Genomic DNA, 26,089 nt, shown 5'->3' on the forward strand with positions numbered 1-26,089 from the left:
GTAAATCAAGAATTGGAAGAAAGACTAGGTAGGGTAGTAAAGCTAACTGCCTGAGTAGGACCTTGAAACATACTCTTGGCTTTCATATCCTTTCCCTACCTGTCTTGAATTTATCATCTGGAGAACTCCCTGACCCACCAGTCCTCCTGCCCTTCCCCCGCATCCAAAAATGTATCAAGAAAACAGGAGGGACCACCCTCCCAGCCCAATGATGTGATTTTCCAGGTGACACCGCATTCTAGATCTGCTCCGTACCAATATGTTACGTTTTTCAATATATTGTTTGAAAGAAATGTAATGCACTAAACAAGCTTGCCCCCGCAGTCCTGCATCAGAGGGACTCCACTGGTATTGTTAAGGAAAACTTTGTTAGAGTCACTCATTTTCAGTGTTGTAGGCTGATTTTAAAGTTCCATGACAAATCTCTGCTTGTCGCACACAGACAATTTATTTTCTCCTAGATTTAGGAATGGAAAGTTTAAATTCTACTAAGAATACAGAGGCCAGAATTGTAGATATCTCTGTTCTTTTATTTCTACTCCAGCACTTGAACATTCATATATTAATAAAAGAATACACATATCAAAATGCTACATTTCCAACAACCAGCAAATGAGGTGATCAATCCTAAGAAACAAATGCTCCAATTACAGTTAACAGTCTGCAGTATGTAGACAGTCTTGGAGCATCTGTTCTTTTTTCTGCTGGTGGTCAAATAGTTCTAAAGAAACTTCAGGCATATGATCATTCCTCCTTTTGTTTAGAACCTGCCAGAAACAGACACGCCACAAGTAATCTCTTGTTGTACATTACTTTTAACATTTCATACATAGATCAAAACTATAAAATCTCCGAAGAGACCGAAGGAAACACACGCATTGCACTACTAAAGCAAGCTAAAGTATGCAGCAGGGGAAAGGGATGATTACCTTGTTGCTGGGTGAAGGCAATTCTCGCCTCTGTGTCCTCAATAAAATTGAAACTTTGTTTTCTAAAGCTATGAAATTTTACATTCCATGGAAGTGAGGGCTATACATATTTAAAGGTTACCTACTACTAAGGAAGCGATCCCAGACATCAGCTTAAAATAAAATAGATTGAAAGTGGATTCAGACACCTAGTTGGCTGCATTCATGTTGTCTTCTAACCTTCTTCCCTCAAAAATGTCTATGCCCACTTCAGACATTACCCTTGGGGCCCCTTTAGCTCTCCCAGGGGACATTAGCACATCAAACAACTTCTTGATAGCAATCAGAAGTTGCTATATGCTTGCTGTCTCCTGTTCTACCACCCTGCTGGATTTAACCTTTCTGACAATAGTAAACGTTACCTCCTCAGGGATAAATATCCTGCAGTACAACTCCATTGCTCTGAAACCAAGACATCCAAAACCGTCTTGCAGCAAACCAAACAAAAAATATTGCTTGGCCAAAAACTCTTTCTGAGACAAGAACTTTCTTAGGGCAAGATATCTTCTTAGGGAAGATTCAAAACCAAGTTGACCTTCCATAGCTGAGGGAATCTAGGTTTTGGACAACTTGATCCCCAGATGAAGTTTACAAATTAGGGGAAGCTCTCCTGTTGGGGTAATTCCTCCAGCAGAAGATTGCCTGCTGAAATAGACGAACTGAGGTCCCTGATGGTCCTGTAGGCTAATCCTGCTTTTGCAAGTTCTGTCAGGAAATGGGCTGTATTGAAAAGCCCCACCCCCACAGGATCCAAGTGCCCCCCAAAGATACCAACTTGACCATCTTTCCCAAGCAGACTTGTATTGCTTGTTTGTACTGTTTGCCAAAGTAGTTTTGATAAGGGCCTTGGGCTGTCTAGAAAGCCCTTCGCTTGGCCACTACACCTGTAATCCTCCATGTCATCAGCTGCAGTGAACCCTCAGAAACCACTTTGTGTGACTGCCCCTTTCTGTTCATCAGCATGTTCTGAAATTAGGGAAGAAGGTTTGTAGAAGCCCAGGAAAATTGCAGAAGAACAAGAATCCGAACCTGAGCTCTCCTAAGAGGTGTGACCAGAAATAAAGCTCCTCACCTGATCTGCTACCCTGGTGATGATTACAAAGGGGAGAAATATGTCATTGTGAGCCATCCCCCATGCCTGCAGGAAGTTGTCCATTGTTAGGACTTCTGGATGCAGAGGCCAAGTAGAGTATTTAGGCAGATGGTGAGTGAGTCTCTCCATCATCGGGAAGCTCCTTGTCAGACCGGCGGTGCAATATCTGACGGGCTCCCCTTGCGGGGGTTCTTTGCCGGAGATCTTTTAATGTGTCAGGGGTGGCTGCCGTAGAGTTCATAAAGGTCAGACACTCCTTATAGCAGGAGAGTGAATATTAAAATTGATTAGGAACTCCTACGTAATCTATTTTTACTGGTTTATCTCAAGGAGTTGCGATCAAGGTTAAAAACAAACAAAAAGTGGAAAATGAGGATAATGATCAACCACTTTTAAAAAAAGTATATATGCCTGGAGATCTGGGAAATTGTCACCTGACCCCTAGGGTCTGGTCAACATGTTTCGCGTAGTGTGGTCATGAAAGATCCTTTAACGCTTCATCAGGACCTACAATCAACTGAGCTTCTCCTGGCTGTGTTGAAAACAAAAAAGAACACTATCTATTATATATGTGAAAAGAAATAGCAGTCACTTACATTTGTGTGTACTGTCTCGTCAAAAATCCGAATCAAAAAAAGTCGCCCTAAGAAATAAGTACAGTAACTGTAATATACACGGTTAAATGACCACAACACCCAGAGTGAATCAGTGAGCTTAGTGATGTTGAATACATAAATGAAACATCTGCTTACCAGCCCTTATCATGGGGGGGGCCCCCTGGGAATAGCACGGCCCCGCCAGTCGCTTCTGGTGTGGGTTACACATCATAAGAAAAGGGTTAGTGCAATGTATATTGTAAGGTATGTAATACCATTTGACATTACATACCGGTGGACATAGATCAAGCACGACATTGCACTGATTCCACACTCCCAACAAAGTACCTCATGTCATGATAGTGTCTAATAAACTCAGCGTGTATGAATAGAACCTTAGCCAGTCCCATCTAACCTAACACGACTCATAGACAATAGTAGCCCAATTATCACATTCGTCAATGAAATATTATGTGGTCAGTCCAAGTAGCTGCCCCGTTAATGATCACTAGATTATGAAAAGAATTTTATTATAAAGATCGATGCTGCCGAGTGGAAAAAAGGGTTCCCCAGTCAATGTATCAAGGACCATAGTGCAGCCCTTAATCACTTACTTGTGCATCGGCGTTGGTTATCGCGGTAACCTACCCGCGGCGTGCTGGCCCCGAAATGTTGGTACGGGGAAGGATTCGAGAGTTTTTAAAACACGGCGCGGCCGTTACGTTCTTCCGCGTCATGTGAGTGTAGTGTCGTCGAAATGGAAGAAGGACTGAGTAGAATGCATCATAATCGGAAAACCTCATTTGCCGTGATTTATGTGGCGGCCATCTTGGAGGGTGATATTGTGTTTTGCTAATACAAGTAAGCACAAGTACGGGTGGCAAATAAAGGGGAAAGGAAAGGGCACACAATGGGCCTATACTAATAATGACAACAGATTATGTGTTGGGAATACCAAAAGGAGGTGATTAAGTCCAGAGGCCTCGGAATATACCCATTGGTGATTGAATGTCGGATATGGCAAGTTGACATAAAAGAAGGAACAGTCAAGAAGGAATCATAACAACCTCTTCTCAAAACTAAGTATGGGACTCCTTGAGGTATCATGGAATATTGAGTCTATCACACAGGAAGTGGAGTGATATTCAGTCATGATACCAGTGACGAAGGTTGTCATGTAGGTAATTAACGTGACAGAGCCACCCAAGGGATGTCATCATTCAAGCCATTGGTGTTTGTGTGAAGTTTAAAAACCCAACGTTGTTCAAGTCTGAATAATGATTGAGAAGAATCATCAATAAAGCTCGGGGACTCCAAAATGACCCAGCGTAAGTCATCAGGTCTATGTGGTGTTTCCAAAAAATGGGCACATAGTTTCGTGGTTACACGTCCACACCTGATATTACTTCTGTGCTCATTGATCCGTATTCTGACGGGTCTGGAAGTCATTCCTACGTACCGAAGACCACAGGGACATGTTATCATGTAGACACAATTCTTGGTATTACAATTGGTGTGTCTAGTCAGATTCCATAGACCAATAGGGGCCAGGTCAAGTGTCTTAGTCTGTTGAGTCAAGCAACACACATTACATTGTCCACAGGGATAATGCCCGGAAACAGGAGGAAGATTCCATAGCGTTGACTGAGTCTGGGTAGTCTTTTTGGGGCGTGTGTGTATTAACAAGTCCTTGATGTTGTAGTTCTTTTGCTCCTAGTTTGGCATGTTTATACATGTATAACTTCGAGAAACAATTCATCTTACCTCCTACGAACCCGTTTTTCGCCAACATCAAATTATGTCGTCGTTATATCGACGACATCTTGATAGTATGGCATGGTTCGCTCGCAACTGCTTCAACTTTCACAGATTGGGTGAATACTCTCAATCCTTTTTTGAAATTCACAGCTACAGTGGCAACTAAGGAGATTAGTTTTTTGGATTTGCTGATTACCATTCAGAACGGTAAATTAACCACCAGCACATATCACAAACCGACGGACCGGAACAGCCTTTTGACATACGATAGCCATCACCCCAAATCACTACGTGATAACTTGCCATTTGGTCAATTTTTGAGGTTGAGACGCAATTGTAGCTCAACACTCAGATACAGTATACAAGCTAATGAGCTCCAAACAAAATTGCTAGCACGGAATTACCCTCATGATATTGTCAAACGAGCTCGGAAAAGAGCAAGGAATAATAATCGTGAGTCACTACTCGCACCAAACATTAGGGACACCAATAATCTATTGACATGTGTAACAACCTTCACTCCTCTATCTAACAAGATTAAAAGTCTTATCTTGAAGAGATGGTCAATACTTGGCAGCGGTGGCGGAACTATTCCTAGACCGTTATTCGCATTCAAACGATCCCAGAACATCAAGGACTTGTTAATACACACACGCCCCAAAAAGACTACCCAGACTCAGTCAACACTATGGAATCTTCCTCCTGTTTCCGGGCATTATCCCTGTGGACAATGTAATGTGTGTTGCTTGACTCAACAGACTAAGACACTTGACCTGGCCCCTATTGGTCTATGGAATCTGACTAGACACACCAATTGTAATACCAAGAATTGTGTCTACATGATAACATGTCCCTGTGGTCTTCGGTACGTAGGAATGACTTCCAGACCCGTCAGAATACGGATCAATGAGCACAGAAGTAATATCAGGTGTGGACGTGTAACCACGAAACTATGTGCCCATTTTTTGGAAACACCACATAGACCTGATGACTTACGCTGGGTCATTTTGGAGTCCCCGAGCTTTATTGATGATTCCTCTCAATCATTATTCAGACTTGAACAACGTTGGGTTTTTAAACTTCACACAAACACCAATGGCTTGAATGATGACATCCCTTGGGTGGCTCTGTCACGTTAATTCCCTACATGACAACCTTCGTCACTGGTATCATGACTGAATATCACTCCACTTCCTGTGTGATAGACTCAATATTCCATGATACCTCAAGGAGTCCCATACTTAGTTTTGAGAAGAGGTTGTTATGATTCCTTCTTGACTGTTCCTTCTTTTATGTCAACTTGCCATATCCGACATTCAATCACCAATGGGTATATTCCGAGGCCTCTGGACTTAATCACCTCCTTTTGGTATTCCCAACACATAATCTGTTGTCATTATTAGTATAGGCCCATTGTGTGCCCTTTCCTTTCCCCTTTATTTGCCCCCCGTACTTGTGCTTACTAGTATTAGCAAAACACAATATCACCCTCCAAGATGGCCGCCACATAAATCACGGCAAATGAGGTTTTCCGATTATGATGCATTCTACTCAGTCCTTCTTCCATTTCGACGACACTACACTAACATGACGCGGAAGAACGTAACGGCCGCGCCGTGTTTTAAAAACTCTCGAATCCTTCCCCGTACCAACATTTCGGGGCCAGCACGCCGCGGGTAGGTTACCGCGATAACCAACGCCGATGCACAAGTAAGTGATTAAGGGCTGCACTATGGTCCTTGATACATTGACTGGGGAACCCTTTTTTCCACTCGGCAGCATCGATCTTTATAATAAAATTATTTTCATAATCAAGTGATCATTAACGGGGCAGCTACTTGGACTGACCACATAATATTTCATTGACGAATGTGATAATTGGGCTACTATTGTCTATGAGTCGTGTTAGGTTAGATGGGACTGGCTAAGGTTCTATTCATACACGCTGAGTTTATTAGACACTATCATGACATGAGGTACTTTGTTGGGAGTGTGGAATCAGTGCAATGTCGTGCTTGATCTATGTCCACCGGTATGTAATGTCAAATGGTATTACATACCTTACAATATACATTGCACTAACCCTTTTCTTATGATGTGTAACCCACACCAGAAGCGACTGGCGGGGCCGTGCTATTCCCCAGGGGGCCCCCCCCATGATAAGGGCTGGTAAGCAGATGTTTCATTTATGTATTCAACATCACTAAGCTCACTGATTCACTCTGGGTGTTGTGGTCATTTAACCGTGTATATTACAGTTACTGTACTTATTTCTTAGGGCGACTTTTTTTGATTCGGATTTTTGACGAGACAGTACACACAAATGTAAGTGACTGCTATTTCTTTTCACATATATAATAGATAGTGTCCTTTTTTGTTTTCAACACAGCCAGGAGAAGCTCAGTTGATTGTAGGTCCTGATGAAGCGTTAAAGGATCTTTCATGACCACACTACGCGAAACATGTTGACCAGACCCTAGGGGTCAGGTGACAATTTCCCAGATCTCCAGGCATATATACTTTTTTTAAAAGTGGTTGATCATTATCCTAATTTTCCACTTTTTGTTTGTTTTTAACCTTGATCGCAACTCCTTGAGATAAACCAGTAAAAATAGATTACGTAGGAGTTCCTAATCAATTTTAATATTCACTCTCCTGCTATAAGGAGTGTCTGACCTTTATGAACTCTACGGCAGCCACCCCTGACACATTAAAAGATCTCCGGCAAAGAGCCCCCGCAAGGGGAGCCCGTCAGATATTGCACCGCCGGTCTGACGAGGAGCTTCCCGATGATGAAACATGACACCCATCTGGGTGTGTGAGGGCTCTTGCTCCTGAAACTAAAACTGTCCCCCTTATTTCAGGAACAGTGTACCTTTTTTGTTGACTATATCTGATTGGGAGAACGTACACTGGACCTTTAATCCTCCCTATCCCCCCTTTTTGTCGAAAACGAGAGTGAGTCTCTCATCTGGTTCTGTGAGTCCTTCAGATGTCTGAAGTTCCAGTCTGCAACTATGTTCTAGTACGAGGAAGGTACTGCACCCTAACTGAAATTTGCTGGATGAGGCAAAAGTGTCCAAATTCTCTGTCCAGTTCTGCCAAAATGCTGAACCTGTTACCACGTAGCTCGGTGGTTCCCAAACTGTGCGCCATGACACTCCGTTGTGTCGCTAAGTCAAAATTAGCCAGGGGAGCCGGGCACCAAGCACAGAGTTCATGAACCACTGGGCCATAGACAGAAAAATGTTACATTATTAAGTACTTTAGGATGTTCACATTCATCAAACGTTTCTAGTATTAAAAGATTTTACATGGTGATGGAAGCTGCTCAAAGGATTTCTTGAGAAAGGTAGTGACAGAAGGTACATTTTATCAGCACAATAAGCCACTCCTATTTTCCAAAACACTGCTAGGTTTAAGGATCAAGTTACAGAAGGATACAGGAGTTCTACTGAGAGGATTTGTTTGGAAATGGTCCTTCATGCTGTACGCTCACAAGCACATTAGACAGGTGTTGATTTAAATCCTTAGGTTTAAGGCTTTAGAAATAATAAAAGTGCCTGTAGGCTACTAGTGCTCATGCAGTTGATGCTGCTGGAGGGTCTATCAGAGGTTCTTGGGTCTGGGCTGTTGCAGGCCCAAGCTGGACTATTTTTCTTGAATCAGAATTAAGATGTGCACTTAATGACAGCTTGTGTGCAGCTGCAGCACTGCACATACATTTTGGGAATGCAGGCTTATAAATGACCTGATCCTTGCAAGTGGGGAGGCTGGCTACTCGTCTGTTCGCCCTCTTATTCGGTCGCTGGAGTTAACACACACACAGATGGCTTACACAACATAGGTGCACCTTCAGATTCTGTATTGCCCCCTGTGAACAGAGTGCACACACTCAATAAGGGCGCTGAAAGTAGGGGTGTGACTGATGCTGCAGCACCTCCAAATGCCCTAATGTTACAGAAGAAACAGAACTTGGGAGGCCCAAACCAAATGAATCAAAGTCTAAAAAATGTGCGCAAACTGAGGTGACTGGAAAAATATTGGCAAAGTGCATGGTGGAAGCGTCTGGGGGCACAGGGAGGGTCTAACACGGCACTGATGTCATTGTCATCTCGGAGCTGAGAAAGGCACAGACAGCACTCTGCTGTCACCTTAGACCCCAGAAAGATGCTGAAAGTGCATTATATGGAACTAGGAGTGGCTCATGGTGCATTAACGGGAGCCCTGAGCTCTCCTGGCAGCTACCAGGCTCTCCCTACACACCCTCAGCTCATGTGACTAAGTCCATTCGAGACATAAAGCGGCACTGCTCCTGGCTGCAGCAGTACCAAGTGTCCCGATATACTGAGGCACCAGGCAACAAGACATGCTGGCAGGAGGCACAGAAAGGAGATTTTAAATGCATACATAGGGGTCCTCATGGTACCCAGGCTGGAGGGTCAAAGACACAAAGACAGTACTGGTGTGCAGTCTTGGGGATGGAACAGTCAGGGAGCTCGAGGACTCAAACAAAAGAGGCAGGAGAGAGCAGACAGAATATGCATAGACCGAATCGACAAGGCATGTCTGCTGTGACATGAGGTGTGATTGTCCACCATGAGGCTTGAAGACTGAGCCAGGAGGCCTGTGGGCACCATTGGGAGGCCTGAGGACACAGACAGGAGGCATGAACACACAGACGAGGCATAAAGGCACAGATAGGATACAAGAACACACAGACATGAGGCATAAAGACACACTCGGGAGGCATTTAGACAGAGACAGGCACAAACACATAGGAGGCATGAGGGCACAGACAGGAGGCATGAAGACACACTCGGGAGGCATGAGTACACAGACAGGAGGCACAGGAAATAGAAGGCCTGAGGGCACAGTCGGGAGGCCTGTGGACATAGACAAGAGGCTTGGGAGCACAGACAGGATACAAGAATGCACAGACACGATTCATGAGGACACAGGAGGCATGTGTACACTTTGGTGTTGTTGGACTACATCAATGCTTGCGGTACCACAGATATACTAATATGCCTTGATGTTGAGGCTCTTTACACCAACATACTACTTTGGAAGCAGTCGAGGAGATTCTTTCCTCTACAACATGGGCTTGCAAGACCCCGATATGCTTCATGCTAGAATGCTCCAGCCTCGCTTTGAAAGAAAATTTCTTCCAATTTGAAGAAAAACTATATCATCAGATACAAGGGACATCTATGGGCAGTACTTTTGCTCCCAACTTAGCCTGTCTCTGTATGTATACCTTTCAGAAATGCCATATTTTGGAAAAAACACACCCTTTCTTTTCCAATATTTTATTATGGTGATGATATATTGATGACATACTGATAATCTGGAAGGGTGATAGAGGCGAGGCAACTAGATTTGTCAGTTGGATAAACACTTTGGCCATCACTTAAATTTCACTGCCACCATTTCCAATGAGGAAGTAGCTTACTTGGACCTCCGTATTATCCCGAAGGACGGGATCCTACATTCCTCCAAGAATAGCCTACTGTTATTTGACAGTCATCATCCCGCAACCTTGAGGACCAACTTACCTTTCAGCCAGTTTTCGTGATTGAGGCACAACTGCAGTGATATATCTGATTTTTATACACATTCCGACACTCTGAGCCAAAAATTGAGGGACCGACCCTATCCAGCAAAGGTAATCTCACAGGCTAAAATGAGGGCCCGGAACATACCTAAAGAAACTTTATTGACTGATTCCCCTAAAAAACAACAGGCCAGACTCACTTGTGTCACAACTTTTATGCCCTTGAGCAACCGTGTCAAGAAAATCATTAGTAAAAGATGGTCTATACTGACTAGTTCCGGAGAATCTCTGGATCGCCCATTATCTGCATTCAAGAGAACTCAGAATATCTAGGATTTGATTGTACATACCAGACCACAACAAAAAATAAGCCCAGATACTACTATGTCACAATCTTGGTTATGGGTCAGAGGACATAATCCCTCTGGAGGTTGCATTGTTTGTCCCCTCTCAATGAATATCACGGAAATCGACTTGGGGAGGCCAAAATGTGGCAATTAATAAAACACACGAATTGCTGCATGAAGGACTGTATCTATATGATTCAATGGCCATGTGACCTTCGCTACATAGGAATGACAACCAGGATGGTTAAGATACGGATTAATGAACACCGTAGTACTATTAGATGTCAACGAGTTTCAACAAAATTAACTGTTCATTATATTGAACAGAATGACACACCTGAGGACATGAAATGGGTCATACTGTTGAGTGTGACGGATAGTAGGCAGTGTGCAAAGAGGCTGTTTGAGAAAGAGCAAAGATGGGTGCACAGACTTAAGACTCGTATTAGGGGCCTCAATGATCAGATACCTTGGTCAGAATTGATATGACACTAGCTAGAGACTCCATTGTTGCACTTTTTTTAGGGCACATTCAATCCCTAAATATATTGTTTCCTTCAACTCTTACAAATTGGCTGATTCCTTGGGCTATCACTCAAGATCCCTATGGATTTTATTGACACATTTACACGATGAGGCAACAATGCATGCCTTCAGATGCACTTCATTATATTGGGACAATTCTGATACGACCAAGGCCATACACCTAGATGGCCACTCCTTTCACATACATTTTTGTAATGAACCATGACTCGCTGCTTACTTATGTGGACTCCACTTAGGCTTTTGTATAAATTTTCTAGAGATTCTGTTCATCCATACACTTGATGAGGCAATAATATAAACATGTAGTGATATTCTACCAACCTTTGCACACTATATGAAGATGGCCACCTTGTTTATATAACTTTTTCTACATGACTATGACTCTACGCTACAAGATGGCCACCACCATTCTGGAGGGTACTAACAGTCTGTCATGGCTTTTTCTTGATACCTCCTACTGCATAGGCTGACGGCCTCTCGAGCGAGTGAGGCGGCTCTGTTTGTTTTCTTTGCTACCGCCGCTGACTGCTTCTCACAAATTGCGGTCGGCGGGGCAAAGGAAATCCAATACCATCTTTGCGGCAATTTATGCCTTTGCATTTTCTTTGTATCCGTTGGTGGGGGCTGTCAGTATGTTTCACGATAAGATGTTTTGACATGCATGGAGTATCCTGTCGTCCCAACGGATATTATTTACAACCATTCCCTTGCTCAAATCTTCATCAATCTTTAATGCTTTCACCCATTCCTCCATTCCAATGCTGCCTCTACATGATTCACTAACACTGGCCACTACCCATTCTTCGCCATTAAGATCTTCCTCACCTCCCTCAACATCCTGCAAGGGAATGCGCGACAAACAATCGGCATATCTGTTAATCAAACCCAGCACATATGTCAACTCAAAGTCATACTCTTGCAAACGCTACAGCCATTTAGCTATCCTCGGAGTGGCATTGCCGGCTCCTTTAGTAGAAAATATGTCAACTAGAGGTTTGTGATCTGTTCTAACCTCAAATCGATTGCCCCACACATATATTTTGAAGTAATTGACACCCCACCAACATGCCAGAGCCTCTCTCTCAATTACCGAATACGTAGCTTCCACTCCTCTAAGAGTGCGTGACGCAAAGGCCACCACTCTTTCTTGACCCTTCTTTTTTTGCATCAAAACCGCACCAAGACCCTATGCAGTAGCATCTACCGCAATGATAGACTCATCATTGGGATCAAATGGTTTTAGACTTACAAACTCTGAAATTTCTTTTTTTACTAAGTCAAAAGCTTCCTGGCACTCCCTTGACCAGAGAAATTGAACTCTCGATTTCATAAGTGTTCTCAATACATGTACCTTTGTGGCAAATTGCGGAACAAATTTAGAATAATATTCTGCCAGGCCCAAAAAGGATCGCAATTGATCCTTGTTCCTCGGAGCTGGCACATTTTTGATGGCATCGAGCTATTTTGTTTTTGGCCTCACACCGTCTTCAGATAACGTGTGTCCTAGATATTCTATTTGCCTTACACCAAACTTGCACTTATCCGCACTGATGGTGAGTCCGGAATCTTGTAACCTTTGCAGGACTTCCATCAACATCTCATTGTGGTCACCTATATCCCTACCCCATACTAAAATGTCGTCTTGGAACACTACAGCTTTCTTAATTCCTGACAATATACTATTCATAATTCTTTGAAAGACTGAGGATGCTGATGCTAACCCAAACGGCATACGAACACACTGAAACATGCCCTCAGGGGTAATGAAAGACGTTAATTTCTTAGTTGAGGAGTGTAACCGTACTTGATGATACGCATTAGAAAGATCGATCAATGAAAAATACTTAGCCCCCCTCACAGATGACAATAGTTCACTGATATGTGGCAGAGGATGACGATCCACCAATATACACTTGTTGAGATCCCTCAAATCTATGCACATGCGTAATTTTCCATTAGGTTTACGCGCCAAAATAGGACTAAGCCATTCTGATGACTCGATGGGCTCAATTACTTTATCCTTGTACAATCTCATCAACTCCTCCTTCAATTGTGGTCTCAAAGCAAATGTTAGATTTCTCCCTTTGTGTATTTTAGGAGTGCTACCCGATCTGACTACAATTCGATGCTCAAATTTTTTTAGACAACCTAAATTCTCTGAAAATAGATTGGGAAACCTTCCCCGCCATTTGTTCTTTTCCTCGTCATCTACTACTAACACTTGTTCAGGATGGTTAGGATTCAATACCATTCCTAAAGACTTTTGTTCACTCATCCCAATAAACTCTTTCCATGTTCTACCACATAAACAGGTACTTTTGCACTCCTTTCCTTGAAAACTATAGTACACATAACATAGCCAACCAGGGGTAACTTGTCTCCACAATATCCTACCGGTTTAATGTTTGTGGGCATGAGTTCACCACACTCCAACTCTTTCCACACTTGTTTACTTACAATGGTGTACGGTGAACATTAATCTACCCACACTTCCACCATTTTATCATTTATCTTGACCATGCACTTTGGAGGGGTATAGTTAGCTCCAATTACCCCCACACATTCCTCTATAGTTAACACTTCAACGTTACCCTCATCATCATTCTCATCCTCATCATTAGACTGTGTATCATCACACAATTTGATGCTGTTTACAGAAAGTTTTTGTCGTTGCTTCTGCACACGTCCCAACTTGCATACACGTGCAAAATGCCCTATTTTCTGGTAACATTTCATAAAGGTCGCAGGGCATTTGTTTGCCTCCGCGGTATGATTACTGCTACCGCACCTATAACATTCCCTTTCTTTTTTTTTTTCCCACTTTACAACATCCCCGTTATTTGGCTTGGAGATAACGTTCATGTCTTTCGAAAAGCTTTCCTTATTGCATTGCTTAAGATTAAGTTCAGATAAATATTTGGAAGTGTTCTCTATCCGTCTCGCAATATTGATTGTCTTTTGTAACGAGGGATCCTTTAACTCCAGTAGTCGTGCTTGAATTTTGGAGTTGTTTGTTTTGTTAATAAATTGGTCTCTAATTAGTTCTTCCTGCAATTCTCTAAATTTGCACGACACAGCTAATGTTCTCAATTCGGCCACATATTGCTCTACAGTTTCTCCTTCTGCTTGAATCCTGGAAAATTTTGTGTCTTTCCACAACCACACTGACTTTTCTGCCATAATTGTCATCTAATGCTTTCATAGCTATACTGTATTCATCACCACTGAAGTTGTCAGAAGGTGATGATGAGTCATCATCTCCTTCACCATCTACATTCGAGGAGACGTTACGACTTGGTCTTGGCAGTGTTTTAAGTACTCTCCGACCTTCGACACCAAAACAGTGTTTTAAAATAGTTAACTTATGCAAAGGTTCGAAAGCGACTCCTCCAATTGCCTCCAAATACGTCTCAAAAGCTTTGCGCCAGTCTTCCCACACCATGCATGGTGGACCCGGACTTTGTAAGAATTTCACTGGCGCCAAAATGGATGACATTTCCATGCTGTTATCCTTTTAGTTTTATTCAGTAATTAACTAAAACAGCAATCGCAAAGCAAGTTCATACCTAAAAAAAAACAAATCTATAAAATAGATACATAAACAATGAAACACCTTTGTCTGCGTTGCCTACTAGTCCTTTCAATATTTGAAACTTGTGCGCGTTGTTTTTTTTTTGTTGCAAAGTTATGCAATGTTATAGTTGTATTTGCCAGGCGTTTCGTTCACAATGTTATAAATTCTGTTTCGTTCACAATATTATAGTTGTATTTGCCAGGCGCCTTAAAAGAAATTCTGTTTCGTTCACTAGCTTCCTTCGTTACGGCCGTTGCCGTGGTTACATGCACGTTGCCGTGGTTACATGCACGGATACAACTCGCCTTCTTTCCACGTCACGCTGCTAGTGCCGTGGTTGCGTTGCTAGCGTGTCGACATCACCGGGTGACTGCACTCACTGCTCCTCGCGCGTCCTCAACGAGCCTTCCAGCAGAACACGGTAAAATTCTATTGTTAGCATTCAAAAGCTCTTTACCGCACCATGTACGCACATTAACATCAGAACAATTTGAATTCCTGACGCGGCGTAAATTGTGCAGAAACACCGCACCACACAACGTTCATGTCCATCCGCACTCTTCTTTTATACTTATCTTTTTGCAGATGACAAATTCTTTAAAAATATCACGTTCTATCTTTAGCTTCGATCTTCTTTCATTTTTTTTTTTTGACACCTCCCAACGTATGTTTGCTCACGACGCGCTTTTCTTTTTTTTTAACTCCGAGAATATGCCTTCTTTTGGCAGGGGTTGACGCGGTCACAAGTTACAGGATTTTCAGGACATCGTCTTTAATGGCCACATCCCACCCTCGTTGCCAATGTTAGGATACAAAAGCGATGCCAACCACGTGTAGGAAAAGTCTTCTTTATTAAGTAAACAGGAACAACCCCTGCCAGGGTTCACAGAAAGCACCCAGCTCCACTGACCTCACCGTCTTCTCTCAACGTCGTCCTTCAAGCAATAACATTCCAACCCCACATTCTTAACAGAACTGCAATGGTTACTAGGATACAACATATACCACATAGTCTAATGCAGAGGTCTTCAAACTGGGGGGCGGGCCCCCCTTGGGGGGCCTCAAGTGATCCCAGGGGGGGCGCCAAACTCTGGCCAAAAGAAATATTATATAGATAACATGCCTTTGTTTTAAGCAAAAGCATGTTATTGCAGTTTTAAAAAGGTAACAATACTGAACTGCAATGTTTAAATAGGTTTAGACCTATTTAAACATTGCCATCTTTCTAAAATAAATGTGAAAAATTCTGAGGGGGGGCCCAATGATTTTTATATTTCAATTGGGGGGGCGCGGCATAAAAAAGTTTGAAGACCACTGGTCTAATGTGACAATAAGGATTAGGTATGATTCTTTTTTTTCTAGGTCCTGATGAATCGCACTTAGATCTTTATGACTAGCATAGCGAGAAACATGTTGACCTTTCCATGATAGGCAGTTTAGGGACTTCCAACGCTGCCCTCTGCAAGCCAACCCCTAGATGATAGGGTACTTGACACATAACACCATGTATGAGTAGGAGGGAATCAGTCATTACTCTTACTTTCCCCTCGCCTGCTTTGTTTTTAACCTTGAGAGAGGTTCACAACTTCGATAAATATTTATCATATGGTTCCTTTAGTTAATTTTAACAGTTTAATTCCACCAATCCCACATTATTGCATTCACTACCGGCAAAGATTTGTAAAAGATATCTGCCAAAAAAAACGTCTGCCATTGCAGTGCCTGCCTGAGAAGGAGCAAAGCCCGATGATGAAGCATGTCACCCAATGGTGAGTGAGGGCTCTTGTTCCCAATCTTGAACACTCACAGGGACCTATTAGTTTCTCCCCGACTGGGTAGAGAGGAATCACTTTCACCGTGGAACTGTGCATCTATCTTTTTGATAGTTGTATGGGAGTATTATGCACAGGACCATTAATAAAATCTCCCACTTGATCAGCCCTTCTTTTATTGTTTTGGCACATGGACACAAACAGGAGGCATGAACACATAGGAGGCATGAATACACAGACAGGAGGCAAGGACACACAGTAGGCAGGAACACAAACAGGAGGCAAGGGCACACAGACTGTAGGCGAGATTACACAGACAGGGGGCAAGAGCTCACAGGTGAGGAATGAGGGCACACATAAGTTGCAAGAACAGACAGGGCATGAGGATACAGGAGGCATGGGCACACAGTGGGGAAGGACACAGACAATTGGCAAGAACACACAAATGGAGCATGAGGGCACAGACAAGATGCAAGTAAAATCAGAAAGGAAGCATGAAGACACATTCCAGAGGGAAGAGCACACAGGTTGGAGGCAAGAACACACAGACAGGAGGCATGAGGCAGACAGTATACATTAGAATACAAAGACTGGAGTTAGGAAGGAGCAGACAGGAGAGGTACACAAAACACCCTCAAAAAGAGGACAGAGTTAAAAGGGAGCAAGCCAAACAGAGGTGTACCTGGTACCATCAGACTAGAAGCAATAATGTGCAAAAAAGAAAGAAAACTAGTCGGCAGATGCAGACTTTCTTCATCAGTGCACCCAGGATCTGAAACAACATTCTCGTATCTATCAGGACCTCAAAAACCCTGCTCAGAAATGAGCTAAGTACATACCTCTTTAAAAAGAACTACATCACAATGCAGTAACAATTCACTTCTCCCAGAACCCTGTGTCCCTCCAATCAGTTGTTGACAATGCATGGGGCTCGGCAATGGATAGGATAGGATTACATCTATGATTATAATACCTTCATTTGCTTCATTCCAATTATTTTCAGGGTCAAAAATGGAGGTGCTTCAGAGTTGGCGCTTACCAATCCCCCCCAGCACCCCCAACCGAACCCGCCGAACAAAAATAAAATAATATGGAGTCACGGACAATAGGTCAAGGGAAGCGCAGGTCAAAAGTTTGGGAACCACTGACCTAGCTGGTTGCTGTCTGACCACAGAGACATTGTCCATTCTCAGTAATATGCAGTATGGCACCCTGTCCTTTGTCAAGTACTTAATTGCAAAGAACCCTGCCAAAAGCTCCATGCTTTTGATGTAGGAAGCTGACTCGCTATATGGTGTGGATCTATAGGCGAGGCACCCTGTACTGAGTCCAGGCAATCCTTAGTGATAGTTTAAGAGTTTCCAGAGAAGCAGAACTCATAGGGGCAGCCGTGGAGAGCAGCTAAGGCTTATCCTGGAGAGTGTAAAGCGGTTGCAAATACCAAGCAGGTCAGTCAGTCAGTCAGTCAGTGATGTCAGTCAGTGACCAGTGTTAGAAAAATTGTATATTTATTGTAACACACACTCTAGAACTAACTTTGGTATATTGCCTAACCGGAGATATGGTCATACAAAAATATACTTAGCTACAGGTAAGTGAAGGCACAAAATAACCCTGAACTAGATAGGTCCCACCTCCTGTTGAGGGACTCAGCAGTGAATGCCGTGGCTAAAAAACTCCAGGAGTGGCAGACTGAATGGCGACTGCTAGACTCCTGGAGACACCTTAACCCGAGCACCAGAGATTACTCCTTCTTTTCTGTGGTGCATGACTTACATGTACACTTGGACACCTTTCTATGCACACCCAAGGTACATAACTCAGGTCAGAGATGTAGAGTACTTGGGAAGAACAATCTCTGACCACAATCCTGTTCTTCTATATTTGACCTGGGAAAAAACTAACACATGTATACCTACCTGGCGCCTAAAACCCGAATCCCTAGAAGACCCTGCCTTCCTCAACCAAATAAGGGGACACATCAAACACTATTTCGAGGAGAATGCGGCCACTGCCCCATCTCCCCAAATAATGTGGGACGCATTTAAGGTAGTAGTTTGGCGGATGATGTATAGCTATGTCAATGGGAATTAGGAAGACACTCCTACGTGAAATAGAGATGGCAGAGGCTGAGCTACGAAGATTAGAAGAACAAAGACTGGAACACCCCGAGCTGCAGGGGGAGGTGAGCGAGGCCAGAGAGAGAGTAGCAGAGCACACTGAGAGGCTCCGGTGTTTTGATTATAAAAATTACATAAGAGCACACGCGGAGAGGGATAAAACGGGTGCACTGCTGGCATGCTTGGCCAATCCTGCAAAAAGAGGGCCCCCCATAGTAGAGATCATGACCGCCACAGGGAGCAGATTATATCGGCAGGGTGAGATTAATCTTAATTTCCTCGAATACTACACCACACTTTATAAAAGCGTCCCACATGGGGTAGGGGAAGAAATACGTGCATTCCTCAGGTATCTTCCGCACCAGTCCCTTGATGAAGAAGAGAGCATCGCTCTGGGAGGCGAAATAGAGGATGCAGAAATTAGAGAAGTCATTAAGGGCCTGGTGAGGGGAAAAATCCAAGGCATGCCACGTACATAGAAGAACTGGCCCCTAAACTGGTGCAGTTATATGGCAAGGCACGAGAGGCGAAATGCCTCCCAGATTCCACAAGGGAAGCTCTGATAATTCCTCTGCTCCAACCAGGCAAGCCGGCTAATGATAGCACACTGTCCATGCTGAATTCGGACTACAAGATCCTAAGTTGCCTAGTAGCGACAAGGTTGCTCCCATATATGACCCGCTTGGTCCATACAGACCAGGCAGGGTTCATCCCCACCCGGAACACAGCTCAGAATATCCGACAAGCTGTCCGTATACTGGAAACTGACATTCCACACATAAGTACTGTGACTATGCTAGCAGTAGATATAGAAAAGGTATTCAACATCTTAGAGTGGGATTATTTATATGCAGTCCTCGAGCACATGGGAGTGGGCGAGGGATTCATCAAATGGACGAAACTATTATACACAGACCCTAAAGCATGGGTCACAATCTCAGATCAATACTCGGTAGAAAGGGGCACCAGGCAGGGTTGTCCAACGGCACCATTATTATTTGCATTGGCAATGGAACCATTAGCTACCCAAGCACGAACCGCTACTCGGTATCAGGGATTAGAACACAAGGACCGGCATCATCAGATAGCGCTGTATGCAGATGATCTACTCTTGTTCTTAAGAGGCGCGGGGCCAGAGGTAGAGAGAGCCCAAGCACTTTTGGCACAATTTGGCCAATTAGCATGGCTACAGGTAAACTGGCAGAAATAGTTTCTGTTCCCGCTTTCTGCGAACCTGGACCCACCCGAGGGGCTGGGGCATGCCTCCTCGGAGCCCCGATACATGACCGACCTGGGAGTCAAGGTTTACCATAGTAGGGTGGATATCCTGGAAGGTAATATAGAGAGAGCCATTAGGACATTGGAATCCAATCTGGGCTTCTGGAGGTCGCTTCCACTATCCGTTGCCTGTAGAATAGCACTAATTAAGATGATGGTGCTGCCGAAACTCTTGTACTATTTTGCGGTATTACCGATTTGGGTCCCTATCGCGCTTTTCAGGGAATTGGACTCCTTGATTACTGCGTTCATATGGGGAGATGTGAGATGCAGAGTGGCACTTGCCACTCTGAAAAGACCGCATGTAGAGGGGGATCTAGCGCTCCCAGACTTTGAATCCTATTACCTGGTGGCCCAGTTGCAGTGGCTGACCCGGTGGACGGCAGAGCGCAGAGCCCGAGCGGGTGCTGGGGCCCAAGCTGGCTGGTCTCTTCTTTGGGTTCTCTGGGTTGGACCAATTGACTGCCCTGGAGATTCGGGTCCTTCGCCGATGTTGGAGGCGGTGCCTCCAGAAGACGGGCACGAGCATGCCTTACATATCTGAGATACCAATGACATGGCTTAAATGGCTGCCTTGTGCAGGCTAGTGAAGGAGGTTGGCAATCTGGGAGGAGGCAGGGGCCACGCAGATGGGGGACCTATACAGAGAGGGCAACCTGATGCCATTCGAAGACTTCTGGCAGGAACATGACCTGCCACGGGTCACTTCCTGCTGCACTGAGCAATCACCCACGCCATTGGCACCCATTGGCAAATGGGAGGAGCGGAGCCCAGCACCTACACAATGACCTCAGATAGCACACATAGGGGGTTATTACAACTTTGGAGGAGGTGTTAATCCGTCCCAAATGTGACGGATATACCACCAGCCGTATTACGAGTTCCATAGGATATAATGGACTCGTAATACTGCTGGTGGTATATCCGTCACTTTACCGTCACTTTTGGGACGGATTAACACCTCCTCCAAAGTTGTAATAACCCCCATAGAGCCATAACCGGCTTATATAGGGCAATTCGTAAGGGAGAAATGCGCCCCCTGGTCGACCTGCAACAAAAATGAGGAATGGACCTGGGGATCCCAATACCAGAAAAGGCCTGGGAACAGATACTGGAGAGGGCACCGAAGGTCTCCAGAAACGCTTGGTTTCAACCTATACTTTTTTAATGTAATACACAGAGCTTACCTCACTCAGAAACGGCTTCGCGACCACCTCCGGGTAAGATGCGCAGTGGGCCTGCCCGCACTTAACCACTGACTGGAGGGCAGTGACATCATATGTGGCAGAAATTGTGGAGCGCGAAACAGTGAGAAGAACAAAGCAACCAGTAAACTGCAAGACCTTGCATATACTCTGGCCAAGAGAGAGATAACAAAGAACGCTAAGAGTCTGATAGGTCCCAATCCCCAATGCTGGAAGAGGGGACTCGGGCGCTGGGCACAATACGAAAGTCTAGTGTTGAAACGGGAACACAGACAGGGAAGGGGCTCCCTGGAGATAACTAGTGCTTGGGAACAAATAGCCACAACATTACAGGAAGAGACTAGGACACCCCTTATAGAAGAAAATGGGACCACTCCATCACCCACAACATGAGACGACATTACACGCACAACAGGAAAAGGAGGCAGATCATAGGACAACACACCTAGGTGCTCTAAAAACTCAGGAACCCTGAAGAACATAATGACACAACACATGCATAGGCGCATCTAGAACTGATTGGACTATTGTTCGGGGAGGTGGAGCGGCGGGGGAAATGGTTGCAAGAGGGAGTTCAGTGGCATCACTTTATATTACATTCTAGTTCACTGACAAGAGGAAAATATAGCTTAATACTACACCTCTGCGAAGACATATGGGGAGTCGACCTAAACAGAGGGCACAAAATCTGAAATATTCACAGACAGAAACAACTCACAGACTGCCCGGCCAAGAACGGTGGGGCGGAGGATATATTCCTTCTGGGTTGACGCAAATGTTTGTGTACCATATAACAATAGCAATTATTGAGAAGTGTTTAACAATGCTGTTTCATGTGACAAAAGTTGTATGATTATAGAAATATGCCAGATTTAGAAGTTGAATGTCTTTGAACCAAATACCAATAAAATCTGTTTAAAAAAAAAAAAGTGGAGGCACAAAATAACATGGGCTACCTTTTGGAGGGAGGGGGTCAAACCATATACTAAACAAATAGAATGCGAAAATCACTCACAACCCACACTACCACCCAAGGACCCTTAGAACTTGGGAAGTACTAAAACCACAAAATTAAGTAGATAGGATTCCCCAGGCACCTGTGTGCAGAGTAGTAATCACAGGTCAGTGTCCATAGGCTAACCTAGGGCAGTCGCGGTTGGAGTGTTCACGTTTTAGGATTCTTCACAGAGCCCCCCAAGGAAACCCGTTGGGACAAGGGATGTTGAATAGCACCCCCACCTGTGGATACCCAGAATAGTGGAGTACTTACACCAGGGCGCCCAGGTACAGGGTGGGTCAGGGCCAGCCCTTGGCATGCAGGGGAGCCACTATGGATAGATGAAGCCCCCAGTAGGATCCTTTGTCAGCAGTCACAGGGAGGCCTCATCAGCACAGCACAGCACAGCGCAGCAAAGAGGGATGCCCATGTTGCAGGAGTTGCAGAGAGGATGGCGTTCTTTGAGCTGGAGAGTGCTGGAGGCTGGGGCTTCTTGGAGCTAGGAGGTCTTATGACTGAAGAGCCAACAAGACTTGGCAACGACGAGCAGATGCAGTGCAGAGGGGTTCCAGCCAAACAGCTCCAGCGAGGGACCCCAAATGTCCAAGTTGCAAGGAAGATAGGTCCGACATCTGGAGAGCCACAGAACCACCAGCTGTGTTGTAGAGCCTTGGAGAGTCCGTGGGACAGCAGGATCCACAAGCCAGTTGTCTGCTTTGAGATACCTGTGGATGCAGGGGAGTGACTCCTTCACTCCAAGAGAGATTCCTTCTTGCTTTTATAAGTGCAGGCAGAGTCCCAGTGACTCTGGAGGATGCACGGCCATGGGGTTGCAGAAGACTTTTGTAGAACTTGTAAGCAAAGTTGTAGTAAGAACCCTCCTACTGGTTACAGTCTTGCGTCGGGTTCCAGCAAATCACAGCAGCGGTTCTGGTGTCCAGGTTGCAGAAGTTTCTTGCAGAGAGATTCTGAGTTCTTGCAGATGAATCAAGGGTCCCACCCTCAGGCGAGCCCTTAAGTAACGCAGTAAGGGGGTTGGACACTTACTGCGGTGACCCACCTATTAGGGACATCACCCAGCTGGACTAACCAGTCAGATGCTCCCAGGAACCTCTGCTCATCTTATTTCTGAGATTGCAGAATCAAGTGGCAACCTGGCAGAGCTCTATGCATCTCCTTAGGGGAGGAGCTGGACAGGGGGTTGGTCACTCCCCTGTCTCTGGGTGATTTTGCGCTAGAGTGGGAACCGGGGGTTCCTGCACTGGTTCAAACTGGTTTATGCCAGGAGGGCACCAAATGTGCCCTTCAATGCAGTCTGGTGGCAGTCTGAGGCACCCAAAACCCAGCAGCACCCATTTGTAAAGAAGAAGTGGTCACACCCTTATCTTACAGGAGATCCTTTGTTCTGCCTTCCCCTGCCCGAGGCTCAGCAGCAGGAGGGCAGAACAGTCTGGGGTCAGCAGCAGCACGGGCTGGCATGTAGACCCTGCACGGCTGTACAGGCAGACTTTGGGGGATCCCCTAGAGAACCCCCAGAGTACATGGTATTATGCACCTAGCACTGGAATCAGTGTAGTTGAATGATTCCAACATGTTATATACCAAACATGCCTTTGTTCGTTTAAGCCATTATGTAGCTGGAAAACGCGTGTTGACCAGTGTTCGCTACATACCTTAAAATGGCTTCCCTGCACTTAAAAAGCCCAGAGAATAGAGTCAGGGGTTTGTAGGGGCACCTTTGCTCATGCAGGGGTGCCCTCACACTTAGAACCATGCACCCTGCCCTTGGGCCAAGAACCATGCACCCTGCCCTTGGGCTGAAGGGCCTACCTTAGGAGTGACTTACAGGGTCAGAGTTCTGTGACCATGATATAAGGCAAACCTTATATCTGGAGTGAAAGGTGCATGCACCATTTCACGCAGGCTGCAATGGCGGGCCTGTAGTGTCAGTTTGCTTAGATCGACATGTATAGGCGGCTGTGAGATCCTGTTTTTTAGGAGAGCCTTCCACAGTTAATTTTCGTTGGCTATAGTGTTTTGAGGAGCAGTGAACCCCAGAAAAGGCTGGGTAGTTGATCATGAACCGAAGGCTCTGCAGGGGGTCGAATTTGGTCACTGGATGAGTCTCTAGCGGGGTCTTGATTGATTAGAGGGGAGGTCATTGAGGTAAATCATCAACCTCAGAGCTCTTGCCCTGAGGAATTCTATCACTGGTTTGAGGAGTTGGTGGTGACAAGAGTCAGTGGTGGAATACTTCAAACTCAAAGATCACCATCAGGTTTTGAGAAACTGATAATGGTATTAAAATTTGGGCACCATATGGTAGGCAACCTTTAGGGCTAGAATGGCTATTCTGTCCCAAGAATAAAGTATGGCTGAAGTAGATTAATCCGATATTGACGGTCCAGTAGACTATCTATTTGTTGAATTACTCAGGCTGATCAATGGACAGATGTCTTGTCTTGCTCCTAGTCTAGAAATAAGTGCTCAGAAAGGCCCAATTATGGAGGGTTTGAAATTCAGCACGTTGAAACCGTAACATTACAAGGACAAAAAAAATAATCTACTAAGCACAAGGTCTGGGAATGAGATACAGTTAGTTGCCTTAACTTTGTCAGTTTTTCCAGGAAGAGTTGAGTGGCTTCTTCTTGTGTAAAGATGAGGCTTCCCTTTGTGCTCATCTTGAGATGTGTGGAATGTGTCTCTGTTGCTGCCAACTCTATATATGCTCCTTTTTGATTTCCAGCAATGGGTATTTTTTCCTTCGGGGTTAGCGGGAAAGAGATCAGGAAACAGGGACAATCTTTGCCCTCCTGCCTCTTGCTATAGAATTCTTAACAGTGTTCTGTCCCCACCTGGTGTGGTCTTTGTAGAAAGTCTGAAGGCTATGTCGATCAGTGTAGCTCCACTCTTCTCCTTTTTCTGGAGTAGATCAACCATTTTATGGATACCATCTGTAAGATGTACCCTCCTCAGATGGTATATGGGTCTAAAAATGGGTGTTTTCTAGGTTCTTAACCTACTGTTACATATTTGAGTGTACATGACACAGTCATGAAAGTCCAGCATCCCTCCTACAGCAGAGTCAACTTTGGTGTGAGATTGCTGCACAGTAACCTAAACTTTGCACAGTTGTTTTTACCAAAGGGACACTGCCAGTCTACTGCTCCATATTTAAAGCTATCTCTTTGTTAGCCATGTTGTTTTTTTTTCTTCTGAAATTAAATCCTAAGTGCAGATTGGTCTTGGTGCTCTGCAGATTCTTTTGATTTCATGCCCCTCCTTGGTTTTTAAAGGGTGTGTGAGCATAGCGTTAAATGCCTCTGCCACTTATCTTTTCTTTTTTTGCTTTTCAGACATCAAACAGTAGGTGCCCCTTCAATGTTATTGGTTTCTTGACTCACTGCCAATAATTTGGTCCGAACTTGTTTGATATCACTGTTTCTAGGGTTCCTTTGACTCAATAGGTCTACTATCAGACACTCCACCTTTAAATGACAGTACTTTGACGTGGGATAGAATCCTGCTGCTGTCGGACCAAGCCCCCCCTTTTTGTCCTGCTTACTCTAATGCAGGTGGCTAGGTTGAAATTGTTCATAGCCCTGGTTACGATGGAGCATCTAAGAATATGTACAGGTACACTGTTCCAATTAAAGAAAGAGAGGCTAATCCGATAGGAGCGAGAGCCCTCAGGCATCACATTGGATGACTGGCTTCATCATCGGGAAAGCTCCTCGTCAGGCCGGTGCTGCAATGCCTAACGGGCTCCCCCAAAGGGGGGCTCTTAACCGTATTGTTCTAAGTGTAACAAAAGAAACCAGGTCGTGTAGTGTAACTACCTAAATTACGATACCTGAACAATATGGAGAGAAAAAAATATAGGTAAAATTGGTTACCCAACTTAGATATACATCATAAATTTTAATCAGTTACCATAAGTAGGGGACCAAGGTTAAAAACACTAGGAGAGTAAAGATGAGTGACAATGCTCACTTACTCTATATAAAAACACGAGAGGACCAGAGAGGTTATAGGGCCTCGGATCGTGGGTCCACATGTTTCGCGTCTATTGGTCCAGTCGGATCCGTTGACGCTTCATCAGGACCGTTACTCAAAAAAACCTTCTCCAAACAATTTTTTTTTAATACCAACCCTTATGGGGGAAGGTGAAGAACGAAAAGCAGTCACTTACATTGAGGATACCTGCTACGTCAAAAAGGTCACCCTAGGAAAAGACAACATATAGAAATACTAGTCACAAATGACATTGTGAAGTTA

At 44.5% G+C, this 26,089-nt stretch overlaps 1 protein-coding gene across 2 annotated transcripts in view; it reads left to right on the plus strand.

The window, feature by feature from the left end:
- Positions 1 to 26,089, plus strand: part of TFPT (TCF3 fusion partner) — a 139,167-nt gene that overhangs the window by 18,389 nt on the left and 94,689 nt on the right. The window contains exon 2 of one of the 2 annotated variants that reach the window (XM_069200737.1): positions 14,675 to 14,860. The exons of the other annotated variant lie outside the window; for it this stretch is intronic. Within the exon in view, the coding sequence (XP_069056838.1) occupies positions 14,675 to 14,860 (186 nt within the window). The remainder of the gene's footprint in view (positions 1 to 14,674; positions 14,861 to 26,089) is intronic. 2 annotated transcript variants of the gene reach the window in all.

Source organism: Pleurodeles waltl, chromosome 7 (genome assembly GCF_031143425.1).
Source record: "Pleurodeles waltl isolate 20211129_DDA chromosome 7, aPleWal1.hap1.20221129, whole genome shotgun sequence".
Lineage (NCBI taxonomy): Eukaryota > Metazoa > Chordata > Amphibia > Caudata > Salamandridae > Pleurodeles > Pleurodeles waltl.